We start from the raw sequence: 14,262 nt of genomic DNA, 5'->3' as shown, positions 1-14,262 counted from the left end.
ACAATCCCAGAATGTCACATGCAGTAACAGAGCTTGCATGTGGTTGCTGCATGTTTCAAGATAGTCATTGCTGCGAAAAAAATCGTCTGGTTCACAATGTGTGTGTTACAAGAAAGAATACCATTGTAAACTAAATGAACCTTTACTAGCCTTGAGTGGTGCACTGGCAGTGGAATCTGAGGAGATCATCGCAATCAATGCTAACACACACACATATGTGATTGATTTCTTTTTCTCATGTGTCATAAAACTATTGAATAAAATCGAAAACATTTGATAATATCATAACCTCTTCAGGGACGTAAGCCTCTAGTATTACATTATGTATACACACAGAATGCTGCTGACATACACACATGCATAATGGGAGGCAAAAGAATACAGACGCAGAAGAGAACCCACTTACTGTTTTAGTCATAAAAACCTGATGTCATCTGACACTTCTAGACAAAGTGCCTCCTTCTCTCTATGTAGTCATGTCCTGGGCCTGTCTTGTGGTTACTAAATTTGCAACTGACCTTTTGTTTTTCTATGAAAGACATCATCATTTCTTGAAGCTGACACTTAACATTATCTTCTACTCTATCGTTGTAGTATATACTTCCATAAATATACTTGCTGACCGTCCCCTACGTCACCGGATGCACGCTCGCAACCGCCCAAAACAGCGGGCAACGAACGCACAGCCTCTCGGCCGGAGACGGTTCGCGACGTACCAGTCGAACCGCAGCTGAGCGCAGACCACACAGAAATGATAAAGACAAAATTCAAGTTACAAAAACTAATTTATTACATACATAAAATAACACTAAAAACCAAGTATCATGCGTCCCTAACACTCCCATAAAGAAAGGGATAGATTAAAATAAACAATCAAAACAAAGGGAATACTATAAAACAATTGCCCTTAAGAGGACCGAGCCAGTGTTCTTCGATATGAAAATACAACTGAAATGTTTTACAAAACGGTGCTCACTTCAAATAGGAAAAGGAAGCTGTTAAGGGAAACAATGCACTATTAACAACAAATGTAAAAACCTTTGTTTCTGTTGTTTTGAATAATTTGAAGTGGTTTTATTTATTATGGCGTAGAGTAATAGCGATAATAAATATTAAAATCCAATAATAAATCTTACATCATATTGTTTAAAGTTGAATTTGTTCATGAAGGCTTGAGTGTAAACAGTCAAGCTATTTACAGTGTACATTTAAGGGAGGACATTGGAAGCCTTCGTGTTAAAGGAGGTCAGTAGCTGCAGGTGATGGAGACAGCGTTTTAGGCAATTATGCACAACACAGGATATTAAGATAAGCAAGATATGTCACCACAAAAGTTATTAATGTGTCTACAGTGAACGGGAAATAACGAAATACAACCTAACCCCGCCCTTATTAAGAGCAATAACTTTAAATAATTTTCCAACGAAAATTTAAAAAATTTTAATATCCACCTAGGTTTCTGCTGTTCTGATTGAAGCTGTGTGTCGTCGCACACACACATTTATATATCTTACTTCCCAACAGGAAGGCGAGTTCAATGTGTTTTACAAGCTTCAAAAGGCAGTGGGTAGTCTTGACCTATAACGGAGGAAGGCATCACAATATTACACATACATGCACAATGAACATCACAATCAGCCAATCATACAGACATACATACACAGTGAACATTGTCAAGAACATGAAATAATAGGTAGAAGAAAATATTAAACCAGTAATGGGGTATCCATAATATTAATACACCAGCTTTTTCCGAAAAAATAATTGCCTTTAAGCTCAGACCAGGAAGCATGAAGCGTCTCCACTGTACGGAGACAGAGGCAGAGCATCCAAAGTACTGGGGCCAGCGACAGAGAAGGAGCGACTGCCGAGCCTCTCCAGTCTAATACATGGGTTAGTGAGACAAGGGTGTGGAGAGATGGAACTGACCTGCTGGACTTGTAGGTGACACAGGTTGAGACAGACTGGGGGAGATCATGAAAAACCCGATAGTAAAGTATGCCAGAGCAGGTCACTCAGAAGTGATGTGACATGAGACAGTGCAAGCAACCCAATGTCTTTCTCTGGTCGCAGTATTTGGAATGTACGGCTCTGTTTCTCTATACATTGTATGTACTATTGATCTCTATATACATACATAAACACATAAAGAAAGTTCCTCCTTTATATAAACTTTTTTTTAGCATAAACAGAAAATGTTAGCAGAATACAACTGAACTACGCCCTTATTAAAAGCAATCATCCTAAATAGATTTTTGAAAGAAAATTACAAACTTATTCGGTTTAGTTTATAATGTTCCGAGGGGCCATGCAACTCAGTGTCGTTACATACATACGGCAAAGCTTAATATTTTTTGCAATACTCATTTTCAGATCAAGCCACTGTGATCTGTGTACTGTGGTTTGTCTTAGATACCTCTAATGCCTCTAATACTTCTATCTCTGGTAAAACCACAACAGCTACGGAAGTGGAGCAAGTTTTTCACATGAAGAACTTTTACTAGGATGTCATGACTGTGATCACGATCCATATTAGAGAAGATGAACATTTTTGGGTGAGAGGACATCAGTCGTTAGATCAAAGTAGCTTCACAAACTAAACCAGGCTCCATTCAACATGCACATGTATATGCAGATTTTCCGAAAACTATAGCAGAAAACGCTCTACATACTAACTTATCGAGAAAAAGAGGCAGAGAAAATAGAATCAAAAATTTGTGGGTCATTTTACAAAAGCCACCCTTGAACCATGGATGTAAACACGACCAGTTGTTGCGCTGCCTACAAATCAGTTATGCGTTCCACATTTCAGTCCATGTAAACAAACTATGGATGTAGTCAACCGTAACTTACTTTCAGTGTGCAGGTAATCAAACACGCAGAAGACTTTCACATTCAGAAAACAAATCAAAGGCGCTCACGTGTTGCTTCTCCAACGTGTGAAGCGTTCAACACCACAAAGGTGTGACACTTGTTGTTAGCAACCTACTCCACATGTCTGTGTCGTCAACATCCCATGATTCAATGCTCAATTAGTCTAAGGCCTGAAAGCAACTTCCCCACCCCCCAACCTACAATTTTTTAAATGCTTATGAGGTTACGTGTCTCCTACCCGTAAGTGCGGACTCATTTCTCAGGAATGTGCCTGGGCTTTAGTTGATGTTGAGACAACCACACCTAGAGAACAAAGGTTTGTATAAGTAGGTTCTGGCGATATGGGATATGTGTGTGATGTTTCGCCTGACTGGCGAAAATGAGTTTCAACTGTGCAAGACCTTGTTTCTATTCTTCTATTTCCTTATAAAGTGCAGTTTTTTCAGAAATATCATATGATTTACGTTTTGATGTACTTTTTTATTTTTTAATATGACACAGATTTGTGTTTGCGTGAAAAGCTAAGTCGCCTCATTTCTGCTCAACTAAGTCCATTGAAAGTTGTGATAAAAGTATGGTCCACTGCTTTATAAAATGTTTAATATTGTCAACACTTTTTAAAGGCATTTGCATGCATTTCTTAGTCTTTACAATACTGGCGGGGAACTTTTGACTGCGTAAGGCCACAAGGTGGTTATAATTTTTTCTCTGAGTCTATATGATACATAACAACAAGTCTATATTTGTTTGTATGCCAACTGCTGAGCGTTGTGCAAACCGGAATGGAAACGATGCACCACATGGAGCAGTTGATGGACTGGTGCCCGTCAATCAGACGATGAAAATCAGGTGTCGAGGGTTCAGATCTCTGCTCTGATTTACTTCTTTTTTTGCTGACCATCGATGGTTGCCTCCGGCATTTATTTCTATGCATTCATATATTTACTTGAATGGTCAACTTCTCCTGCTACTGCTTGTCTGTACTTGAATGTCACAGACACGGAAGACAATCTAATTATCAGAGTTTTACTGGGGCTACACAAAGGTGCTGAGCCAGTATGATTTTTACTATTGGGTTTTCATTGGCTGTAACGGTAACACTGCTCATTCTTCTATTCAACAATCTTGACTAGAACCTCGTGTGTATTATAAAGAAAATCATGCCACTAGAGCACGCGACAAGCATTTTTAAGAAGGTAAAAAGTATGGTAACAGATTAATTAAGGTTTATATCAAGTTAAATGTTCTTGAATAAATGCATGGTAAGCATATGACATATTGTGCACCAATATGTGTCATCAGTACATAATAGTAACATGAAAAGAAAAGCAAACAGCAAATCTAAAGGATGTCATTATCAGGTTCCATTTTTATTCCTGAGAAATACCTTCAGAAAAATTTACTCCATAAAGTCGCTTTAGTGAGAACTTTGCTGATAAAAATGCAGACTCTTAGTTCAACAATTTTTAATTGCGTGATATATTTAGGTGACAAAAGTTTTTTAAGAAAATAACCCTTCTGGTATTGTCATATATAATGTAAGGTCGATAAGAAAAGTACAACCACTTTATATATCAACTAACTACAGCGTATCTATAATTTTGCTTTCATGGTGACCTGTAGTTCTGGAGACAGGCAAAGTTATTTAAAAGACAGTGGCCTTATTATCGTCAATCTAACTTCAGTAAAAAAAAAAAGGAATGTTGGGACTGCCGAAACAGAATTTCATCGTAAAATAAGCACAACTGCAAAACGACATTTGATATTACATCTACATTTACAGGTGAAAACTTGAGTAAGTTTTAATTAAAGGGAAAGAAGAAGTCATACATTATGAATAAAAACTTTGAATACATTTCACAAAATTATCGACTACAATAACTAGACAATATCAGAGTCGACAAATCGTCGTGCCATCTACCTACAAGACATACAGCCGCTGACCAGCTGTGAAGATTTAGTTGATGGTACATCTAGTTACAAACAATAACTAGCTGTCCTGTACAGCGGGATTGGCTGTGAAGTCTCTTATACCCAGCAAATTTGGCTTTCTTTGACCATTTATCAAATACCTCTACACACACGACAACTTTTCTCTCCAGCCCACGAATCAAATCATCATGTGTAACCCACACCACGTCATCCTTTGCCGTGGCCATGTCTGTAATTCCTTCCATGTCATCCATCACCAGTCGCAGTGGAATTTTTGCTTTTCTCATAGCTTTGACAATACCAAGCTTGTCACTCACTGTTGTCTTGTACACCACCAGCACGTCTCGCCACATTAGATCATACGATGCTGCTTCCTCACTCTTTGTCAACACTAAGTGAAAAATATATAATCCATTTGACAGTTAATTTTTCTAACTGGAATTTTAAAAAAAATAATTCATATAAACTATTTTATATAGTAACAAGGCATTACATTGAGGTAAGTGGTAAATAGAATATGTGTACGTTGGACGGAAAATACTTTTTTTTTTTTTCATTTGACCTTCTGGCTGTGCTATCGACTCGTTAGATGTTAACTTCTATGAGTATATTTTACAACTAAGTTCATGCTTATAGACAAGGTTTGTAACACAACATAATATAATCAATAACAAATAATTCAAATACATATATATTAATGCGCACTCTCTCTCACTCTATACATGTTTCTCTACACAGTAAACAAACTTACCAGGGACGCCAACACGGAGATCCTTCTGAAGGAAAGAGACGAGCATATCACCGCACTCGACACAATTTATTGCAGGTCTATAAGAATGGTTCTTGTGGGAAATTCTCTTCACAGCCGGACCATCTGTAAAGTCGGGTACACCGCGGTCACCGTACTCCTTGACACTTCGGTCACGGGTGAACGCCCTGTCCTTCTCCACCTCTCTTCGTACGACTGGAGGAGAGCGGAGGGGTCTGTTAAATCCTTGTTCTTCCCATCCATTTGGCACATGTCTGTTGTAACAACTTGCCGCCCAAAGATGGATCTGGGGAACTTTCTTTAGCAGCATTTTGCAGAACGTTTTGAATCCTCCCTCTTTACCTGACCTGTCAAAGAGACATGTCTGTTAGGGCTACCTGTCAACAATTTCTGCAGTGATATAATGTTTCATAAACTTTTATTATCACGTGAAAGCGTGTGTGTCCCTGTGGGGTAAAAATTATAATAAAATCACGTTAAGTGTACTTGTACCCACATCAATATTATAATTAAGTACGCCTGAACTTGTTAGGAGCTGCAGTTATATACAGATTATGATGAGACAAGCACATCCTTTACTCAACTGAATATGTCCACCACAACTTACTTGTCAGGGCCCGCTTCATCAGCGATGACGTACAATATTCCTCCTTTTGCCAGCTGCGACAATTCGTTCACTGCTTTGCTCATTTCTTTCTTTTCAAAGTCATACAGTAGGAGGTTGAGTTGATCTTCCACTACAGTATAGTGGCTGAGATGGTGTTTCAGCATGATGCAGACTGGAAGACTTTTTTTCCATGTACTAACAATATAAACCTTTTCTCTCCGATGCAGCCATTCTGTAGCCATCAGCAGCAGCACCACGGTTTTACCTGTACCTGGTGGTCCTGTTACAAAGAGTCTGGGAGGACGCGTACTGAGCAGATTGGTTTGCTCCGGAAAAAGACCGATCTCAGAGTAACAAACTCCTGTACACTTCACGGCCTGACCCAGGGTCTTGACACTCACACGTGGAGAAGATGTACATGGTACAGTCACTGTTGTCGCCGGTCCACAGAATCTGTTACATTTTCATGAAACGAACATTAATTTTACGACTAACGGTAAAACAGCAAAGACTACAAGCATTCTACTCATACCGATAATGTTGGAAATAATACAGCTGCTTCATCATTCATACTTTCTTTGCTGAATATTACAATCCTTAATGTTTAAGTATCATTAAATAAAATGAGAGGAAAAATTCCAACTAAATGGGTAAATAGACCAAATATATTGTGTGTGACACTTTTCTATAAATACTCATAATAAATGTGTTTAAAGACGGGATCTTTCATATACCTGGCTGTCAGCACTGTGTACCCAAGATGCGTCATCTGATTGTCCGTCCCCGCCCCAGCCACGCTTCTCTTCCACCACTCCTCGAGATTTTTTTGGTCACTCAACTGGTCAGAGCACAGACAAAGACTTGCGATGTCCTCCGGGCTCGACGATTCCGTCTCCAGACACTCACAAAGGCACTGTATTTAAAAAAAAAAAAAAAGCAGAAAGAAGAAAAAAAAAAAAAGGAAAGAAAAAACCCCAAAAGAAATTTCATGTTCATTTTGGATGAGATCTGATACCTCACCGACTTACAAGACCAGTAGGCATTAACCGTTGCCCATCCTTCTAAATCGAATGTACTGACGGTTTGCCAGTCGACACATCGTTACTGCATCATCAAGATCAGAAGAGGGCTGCCCATGAGGCGCAGTCATCTACCTGAGGGACGTTTACGAAAGTTTTCCAAAGGAAAATTAACTGGTTAGTTTCTAAAAATAGTATATTAACCCACATTGAAGGTTTGAAACTTATTATTACTAAAAAAAATCGGCAGTAACAAAATCTTTCTAGTGAGAAATAACACGGGGATGAAAGGTAATCGCTAAATTTGCGGAGTAAGACTAAGAACAGAAAGGTTTAGCCAAGTAAAAAGAGGTCTGCTGCTGTTAAAAGTAAAAGAAATTGAAATCCTTACCTTCAACAACTCTTGATCTCCTAAGATGGTCGCCTGTACCTGACTGGCCGTGAGGTTAGGAAGAATAATCGTCTTTCTGACACGAATGTTGGGAGCGATGTCACAGCTCGCATCCTTTAAATTGTCAGTTGCGCAGTTTAACTGCTCAACGGCCTTTACAAGTCTTAATTTGATGGCATCCTTTGTTGATTTGTTTAATTTGAATACTTTATCCCCAACTGCCTTAACCTCAAAAACAAAAAATCCATAATCTCGATGAATAAGAAGCATATCAATCTCTCGCTTTTTTCTGGGAATGTAAGGCTGGTCCCTATTAGCAGTGGAAGATCGCTCAGCAAGGTAATCTTTAAAGTGCAGATTACTCATTAAAACTAAAATTTCTTTCTTTTGTTGAAACATGTTCTTCAAGCTGGTGAGAACACGATTCATGGCTTCATCGTCCTTAACGTCACTGTCCTGAACTTTGGGAGGCTGAGGAACGGTGCGTGGAATCTTCACGGATTGGTCAGGTTGACCAGCCTGGTCAGATGCTGGCCAAAGGACGGATAAAGGATGACCGGCAAAGGAATGTCTGGTCGTCGGCACGCGGCTGAAGTAGAGGGGAGGTAAAAAGCAAGGCCCTGAGTGAAAATCAGGGAACGTTTCCTGGACCCACTGTATCCAGAAATCTTGCTCTGAGGCTGGACCCTGTATCAAAGCAACTCGTACTTCGTCAGTGCTCAAATAACTCATGATAAAAAACTTATATCAAACTATTATCTAGAGCAGTTATTACTGAGCTAAACAATTGAATAGCGACTAAAAGTACTTCAAAGAAATTAAAAACTAACCAGTCAAATGACATCGAGGAAGTATATTTGCTACAAATGTTTCTTAGCTCAAAATGTAAACAGTGAGACTGAGACAGACGAACTCTTGATAACAATTGTCAGATGAGTAACGCACATTAGCAAAAACAAACTAAGTAAGATAAATGAATGAATTGATCTTGTGCTTCTTCTTTTGCCTATTTTAAAAAAAAAAAAACAATTTTTAAAAATTGACTTTTCATGACTGCACACCAAAACTATGTTCTAGATATTTTATTCTATGCTTTACATACCTTATAATTCATTTTCTTCCGAAATAATTTGATTGTTTTCTGAATCTGAGTTGAATTGCCATGTATCTTTGCCTGCCCAATCTTAGTGTCGATCTCTACAGCGGCTCCATACTTCTGTAGAATCTTTTTCAGGGATGCTGGTTCCGAGGAACCTAAGAAAATAAATAATCCTTTTTTTGTTTTTTTTATATTTCTATCAGCCTTCTCCATCTACTTCTTTCAAGAAAAGGAAAATGTACAGTAGGCAGACAGGAAGCTTGTTTATAAATTATATTTTTGACAAAAAGACTATCCCTTCATGCTTTCTTGTAAAGGTTGGCGAACATCTTCAATGATAATGAATCCTAAAGACCAAAGTGTACTGTTTCCATAAGATTTATCTTGCCAGTCTCTAAAAATATTACTTACTTGTATCAATGTGCAGAGCAGACATTTTAGCAGTTATGTCCAACACATAATCTTTAGCCTCGCCGTTGCCTTCAGATTGTGTGTCAGACCTTCTTCCGACAGCACCTGCATCCTCTGTGCGCTTACACTGTTATGGGGAGTAAAATCAGTCGAAGAAATTATACTTTGTGCTGTAGTTTTGACCATTAGAAAGCTTCAGAAAGGTAGTGGAAAAAAATAGAAGTTCAAGGAAATGAAGGGGAGATGAAAAAATTTAAAAAACCTTAAGTCGTGATGCAGTTTATGCACAAGGAGAAAATATTAAATTTCGTTTTTTTCTGAAAAGAATTTTTAAACATTCTTTAAGTAGCAGCAAATAAAGAGGAGAAAATTGCAGCAGAAAGGATTTCCACGGCACGGCACGTCAAAATGGCAAATTATGAACTCAAACAAATCAAATATTGCAGCATAGATACAGCATTACACAATTTTTATGCGTGTATAGAAATGAAGGAAGACAATTGCAAAACAATGACGACCATGTAAGCAGCTTGTTACCTAGATATCAATACTGAATATTATTTTCAATGACTTTATGATTACTCTTAAAATTATGTATTTTTTTGCTCTCTCTTAATCTGGAAACTTGCTTATTAGTGTGATTGTGTTTGGGAGGGAAAACGCATTGGTTATACAGAGCTTTCTGTATATTTGCAAATAAACGATATTGTGAGCTGTTATGTGAAATAATTGTTTAAAAGAATAGAAGAACAAAAAATAAAATAAGTATACTATCTTGTTTAAAACAAAAATTAACAATAATAATGCCACTAATAATAATAATATTAACAAAAATAAACGTTCAACTTAAATAGCGCATGATCAAGCTTATAAGGAACTTGCTCTCAGCGCTTGAGACAAGAACGAGGCTGACATCATACGAAGGACAGAAGGATAAATATCAGTCCTGATAACTAATGACAAATATACTTACCTTTTTTTGTCTAGATGGCGCTTCCTCGTGGCCCTGTAGCTGGTGCGGTTGATCAGACATAAGAGGCAAAAAGATTAGCCGTACAGTCTGATGGTAAAGTTAGGAAAGACAATGCGATGTCACATCTCCAATCAGCAAAGATATAAGTTGTCAGAGGACACACAACTGTAATATATCTTACCAATTCCTTGTAATTCAGTCAAATAATTTAAGGTAATTATGATAATTTGTACGTTGTCCTCGATCTGTTTCATTTCAAAATATTGAAGGTCTGTTGGCATTACGACTAGTGATCAAGCTGAGCTGCTCAAGTTTAAGGTAAAAAAAAAGCAATATTATTAACAAAGACAGAAATCCAAAAACTATAATAATAGAGTTAGTGGAAAAAGCTGTTTAAACTCTGTTATTTTTTTCTTCTAGTACATGAGATTTCAGCACCTCGCTTGATGTAGATGCAATTGCACCTTGCTCCTGTGGGTGTTGCCTCTTGCTGACAATGGCAGACCGTGGACTTGGCTGGACGTTCATGTGGTTTTCAATGGGAGTAAGTGCCATCTGTACAAAATGTTCTTTTAATCTATATTATCTTTCTTTTTAATGCTCATATTATATTTCGTGGATTTATATATATATATAATTATATATGCACACATACAGGTACCTGGCAAGGGTATTGAATACTTTGCATAGAGGAGTATTACTGAATCTCCAGTTTAACAGTTTCAACGTGTATTTGCAATAATGACACGTTTTCTTTCTTATTTTTAAAACCGATAGATAAATACTATTTCACAAGGATTTCTGAAGTAAGTTTAAAACAAATATGTTTGATTTGATCCAAAACTATAAGAACATTGCAAAGGATTCAGTGAGCTACTTCGATAAGTCAGCGTTAAAATATTTTACACTTCAACTTGTCTAATCCATAATCCCTGAAAACTGTCGAACTTACGAAACAGGAGGACATAATTTTTGTGCTTGAGATATAGTCAAAAATTTATAACCCCTCCCAAAATAAGGTTAACCTACATTTTGCGAGCATTGACACAGAAGACATTTCACCTCACCCATTAGAGTGAATGGTGGTTTGCTAGTTTTTTTTTTTATTATTGTCGACATGAGTAAATGCAACCTGTCACAACTATTAAGAGATTCCTAAGTACAGACAACAAACAAATCTTGAGAGCCTTGCAATTTTCCTACCCTTCTTGGTCTGGGAGCCGCTTCATCGCTCTTAACTGACCGTTGAAGCTGATCGGATACGAGAGTCAGAAGACATGGTTGTAATGTCCAAATTCAGCACACACACAAAAAAGAGCATCAATAGTCATCAGTTAAGAAATAAATTACAAAGCAATTAATTTTTATAAAACACATTTTACATAAATTATTTTTTATCAGAAATCTAATTGGATGGTAACATAATATTTTTTTTTTCTTATAATTACCATACGTTATAGACCTACTAGCAACCAGAAATCAAGTTGTCTTGATTAAGCCTGAGAAGAAATAAAATATATAATTTAAATAAAACAGGAAAAGCAAGAAAACAGAATGTAGCTTTTGTGAAAACAGACTAGAAGCAATTTTGTGTTTCTTTATAAATTATTGCCACTTTTAAATTGTGATTCTGGCATTCTGTAAAAGTCACTGATGTTTGCCCTTATAAGTGAGAAATGTTTCCTGTGAATGCTCCTGAATGTTAATATTACCTCCCTTGATGGAGATGGCACTGCACCCTGGTCTTGTAAATGTTGCTGCTTGCTGAACATTATGGAATGCTGAAAGCTCGTGTGATTTCCTTAGTTTTCACCTGAATAGTTTGACATACTATTTCCGTTACATGCTGTTTTTTTCACACATATTTCTAATTTTCTGGCAAATCTGCTGCTTTAACAGAAACGTTCTGTTTATCTCTGCTCTGAGATTATAAATTATTTAGGTTTGTAATTGTAAAATATCTCTTATAAATGTGTCGTTTACAATTTGTAAAAGGATTATTTTTGCATAATTATGAATAATATTATTTCATATATAATTTAATAATAACAACAATGATTGATTTTATGTCAAAGCATAAGCTTCCTTTGTGCACCATTTATTATTTTTTTCTTGGTTTTAACTTACCGTTTATAAGTGTGTTCACAGTGAACCAACACAGCAAGTCTCTCAGCTCTTATATTTGTCAACACCAGGTGAGATGAGTCAGTGGAGGCTAAGGTCTGTCATCACTGTGTAAGTGATACTGAAACATATCAAAATTATAGCTTCTACATCCTTGTCAACATATTATCAAGTCTTAACTAATAAAGAGATTTGTTACTACATTTGAAAGTTTATTTCTTTCGCTTTATAGATGTATGTGTGTATGTGCGGGGGTTACATAAGTGAGACTAAAATAAGGTAATGGGAGATAAATCTTTAGTATACTCTCACGTCAAATTAAATTTACCAGGTGGTGATTTGAAGGATCCTATAAATATATTTCTCACGCTAAATTAAATAATCATAGCTCGTTGAAAATCATTTTGATTAAATTATTAGCACTAAGTGTATTTTAAATCAAATATTCTGCTCACTTTTTCTACTTTTTTAAATTCAGTTAAATTAATGCTGATAATATAGACCGAAGGGTTAGAAATCGTTTGGAAACAAAATGTCATTGGTAGTCAACTTCTATGTCCCAGCACAGGTTTTCTATGATTGTAAGCTTGTTGTTTTGACTATGATGACATTTATTTATTGACACACTATACATAATTATGGAAAAGATCCACTTACTTTCAAACTGCCAGGCCTGTGCCTCTACACCAGCGCTAAGAACCCTTTTGACTTGTGACCTAAACACCGGTCTGCCTACGTGTCATTGGGTTTATAATTTTTTTCTCCACAACCCTTTTGTATTGTAATGGATTAAATAAGTTAATGTGAAAACTTAGCAGCTTACCTTGCTGTTTGTGACTCCCTGAAGATTAAAATAAGAGAAGAAAGGCAGACTAGCACATAGAGGATGCAATATACAGTAGTGCCAACTCTCGTCTGATCTACACGTCTGGGTTTTCCCGATATTTGAAAAGTGTAGCCGTTGCTGACACCTTTATTTAAAACGAGGCCACTAGGTTAGAAACAGTCATGCGGCAAGTAGTTCTGAGCAGGTTAAAAAAAAGTAGTAATACGATAGAGTGATAGACCATACCTTTGTGTTGTGCTTAATCTACAAATATTTGACAAGCGTGTTGTGTGTGTGTAAGAACATGTGTATCTACACGAATATGGTGGATATAGTGGCTGGTGTTGATGACAGAAAGTCACTGGTAACTCCTATCTGTGTTCACTGTGTATAAAAACAGTAAACATCGCCGGTGAAGTTTTAAGATTGATGACAGTGTCAGTCTGACACAGTGTCGAGGTGTCACAGCTCACGAGATGACAAACCAGTTGACAGTAAAAAGTTTTAACACTGTACAAGTCACTGACTTGCTTACAAACACAATGAAAATAATCAGTAATAACAAGAGTGGAGCCTGGGTTAGTTTGCACTGCTGTGCCAAGATGCGTTGTGCTGAATCACTAAAACCACTGGTCTTCCTATAGAAAGCAACATGGTTTCTGGAAATGTTGGTTTATGAGCAGAGAGATGTTTTTAAAACAAGAATTTAAATAAAAAAATCACAGCAAATTCAGGTATTATTAAAAAAAACAAAACACGAAAAGCAAAGAGGATAATTATAGTTTTCACTTACTATTTCAGCAGTACACTGTATATGTGTGTGTGTGTGGGGGGGGGGGTGGGGGTGAGATTTAGAAGTTAAACTTCTGTCATGTTGGGTTTTGATTTTTAATGTGATGATGTGTTGTTAGCTGCTAAGTGTGTGTTAGGGAGGTTGCTGTGTACACACAGGGTTTTACATCAGTCGTGGCAGACGACCTACTACCGGAACTTTACAAGAGACAAGCTTGAGGGGTCAGCTGAGTGATTATAGGTATGACTGGGGTCTGGCTCTTGGACTAAGGGCTTGTTACTTACCTGCATCTTTTTCTGCAGGTTTGGATGGTAGCCGGGTTGATGTCAATAGTCAAAGTGACGGTTATACTATGAGGTGGATAGTTTTTTTCCAGCCTGTGGAAAGGTGTGGTTTAAATTGATGTTGGATTGACAAAGGATTTCGCCTAGATGCAATTAAGCA

General features: G+C 37.1%; 1 protein-coding gene across 2 annotated transcripts; it reads right to left on the bottom strand.

Annotated features, from left to right (window-relative positions):
* Positions 1 to 4,225: 4,225 nt before the first annotated feature.
* Positions 4,226 to 13,124, bottom strand: LOC112576146. Of its 2 annotated transcripts, none has more exons than XM_025258421.1 (13): positions 13,023 to 13,124; positions 12,203 to 12,320; positions 11,788 to 11,888; positions 11,279 to 11,326; positions 10,514 to 10,630; positions 10,076 to 10,114; positions 9,103 to 9,229; positions 8,695 to 8,846; positions 7,593 to 8,279; positions 6,917 to 7,095; positions 6,183 to 6,635; positions 5,558 to 5,922; positions 4,226 to 5,197 (listed from the first exon to the last, which is right to left on the bottom strand). In XM_025258421.1, exons 3-13 carry the CDS (start codon positions 11,845 to 11,847, stop codon positions 4,848 to 4,850), a joined length of 2,577 nt encoding a protein of 858 aa, XP_025114206.1. In that variant the 5' UTR covers positions 11,848 to 11,888; positions 12,203 to 12,320; positions 13,023 to 13,124; the 3' UTR covers positions 4,226 to 4,847. The 2 variants fall into 2 exon arrangements, with proteins under 2 accessions (XP_025114206.1, XP_025114207.1); XM_025258422.1 differs by having other exon boundaries at positions 10,076 to 10,108.
* Between the last annotated feature and the right edge of the window lie 1,138 nt (positions 13,125 to 14,262).

Source organism: Pomacea canaliculata, linkage group LG11 (assembly GCF_003073045.1).
Source record: "Pomacea canaliculata isolate SZHN2017 linkage group LG11, ASM307304v1, whole genome shotgun sequence".
NCBI lineage: Eukaryota > Metazoa > Mollusca > Gastropoda > Architaenioglossa > Ampullariidae > Pomacea > Pomacea canaliculata.
Note: the sequence above shows the minus strand (reverse complement) of the source record. Positions and strands in the feature narration are given on the sequence as shown.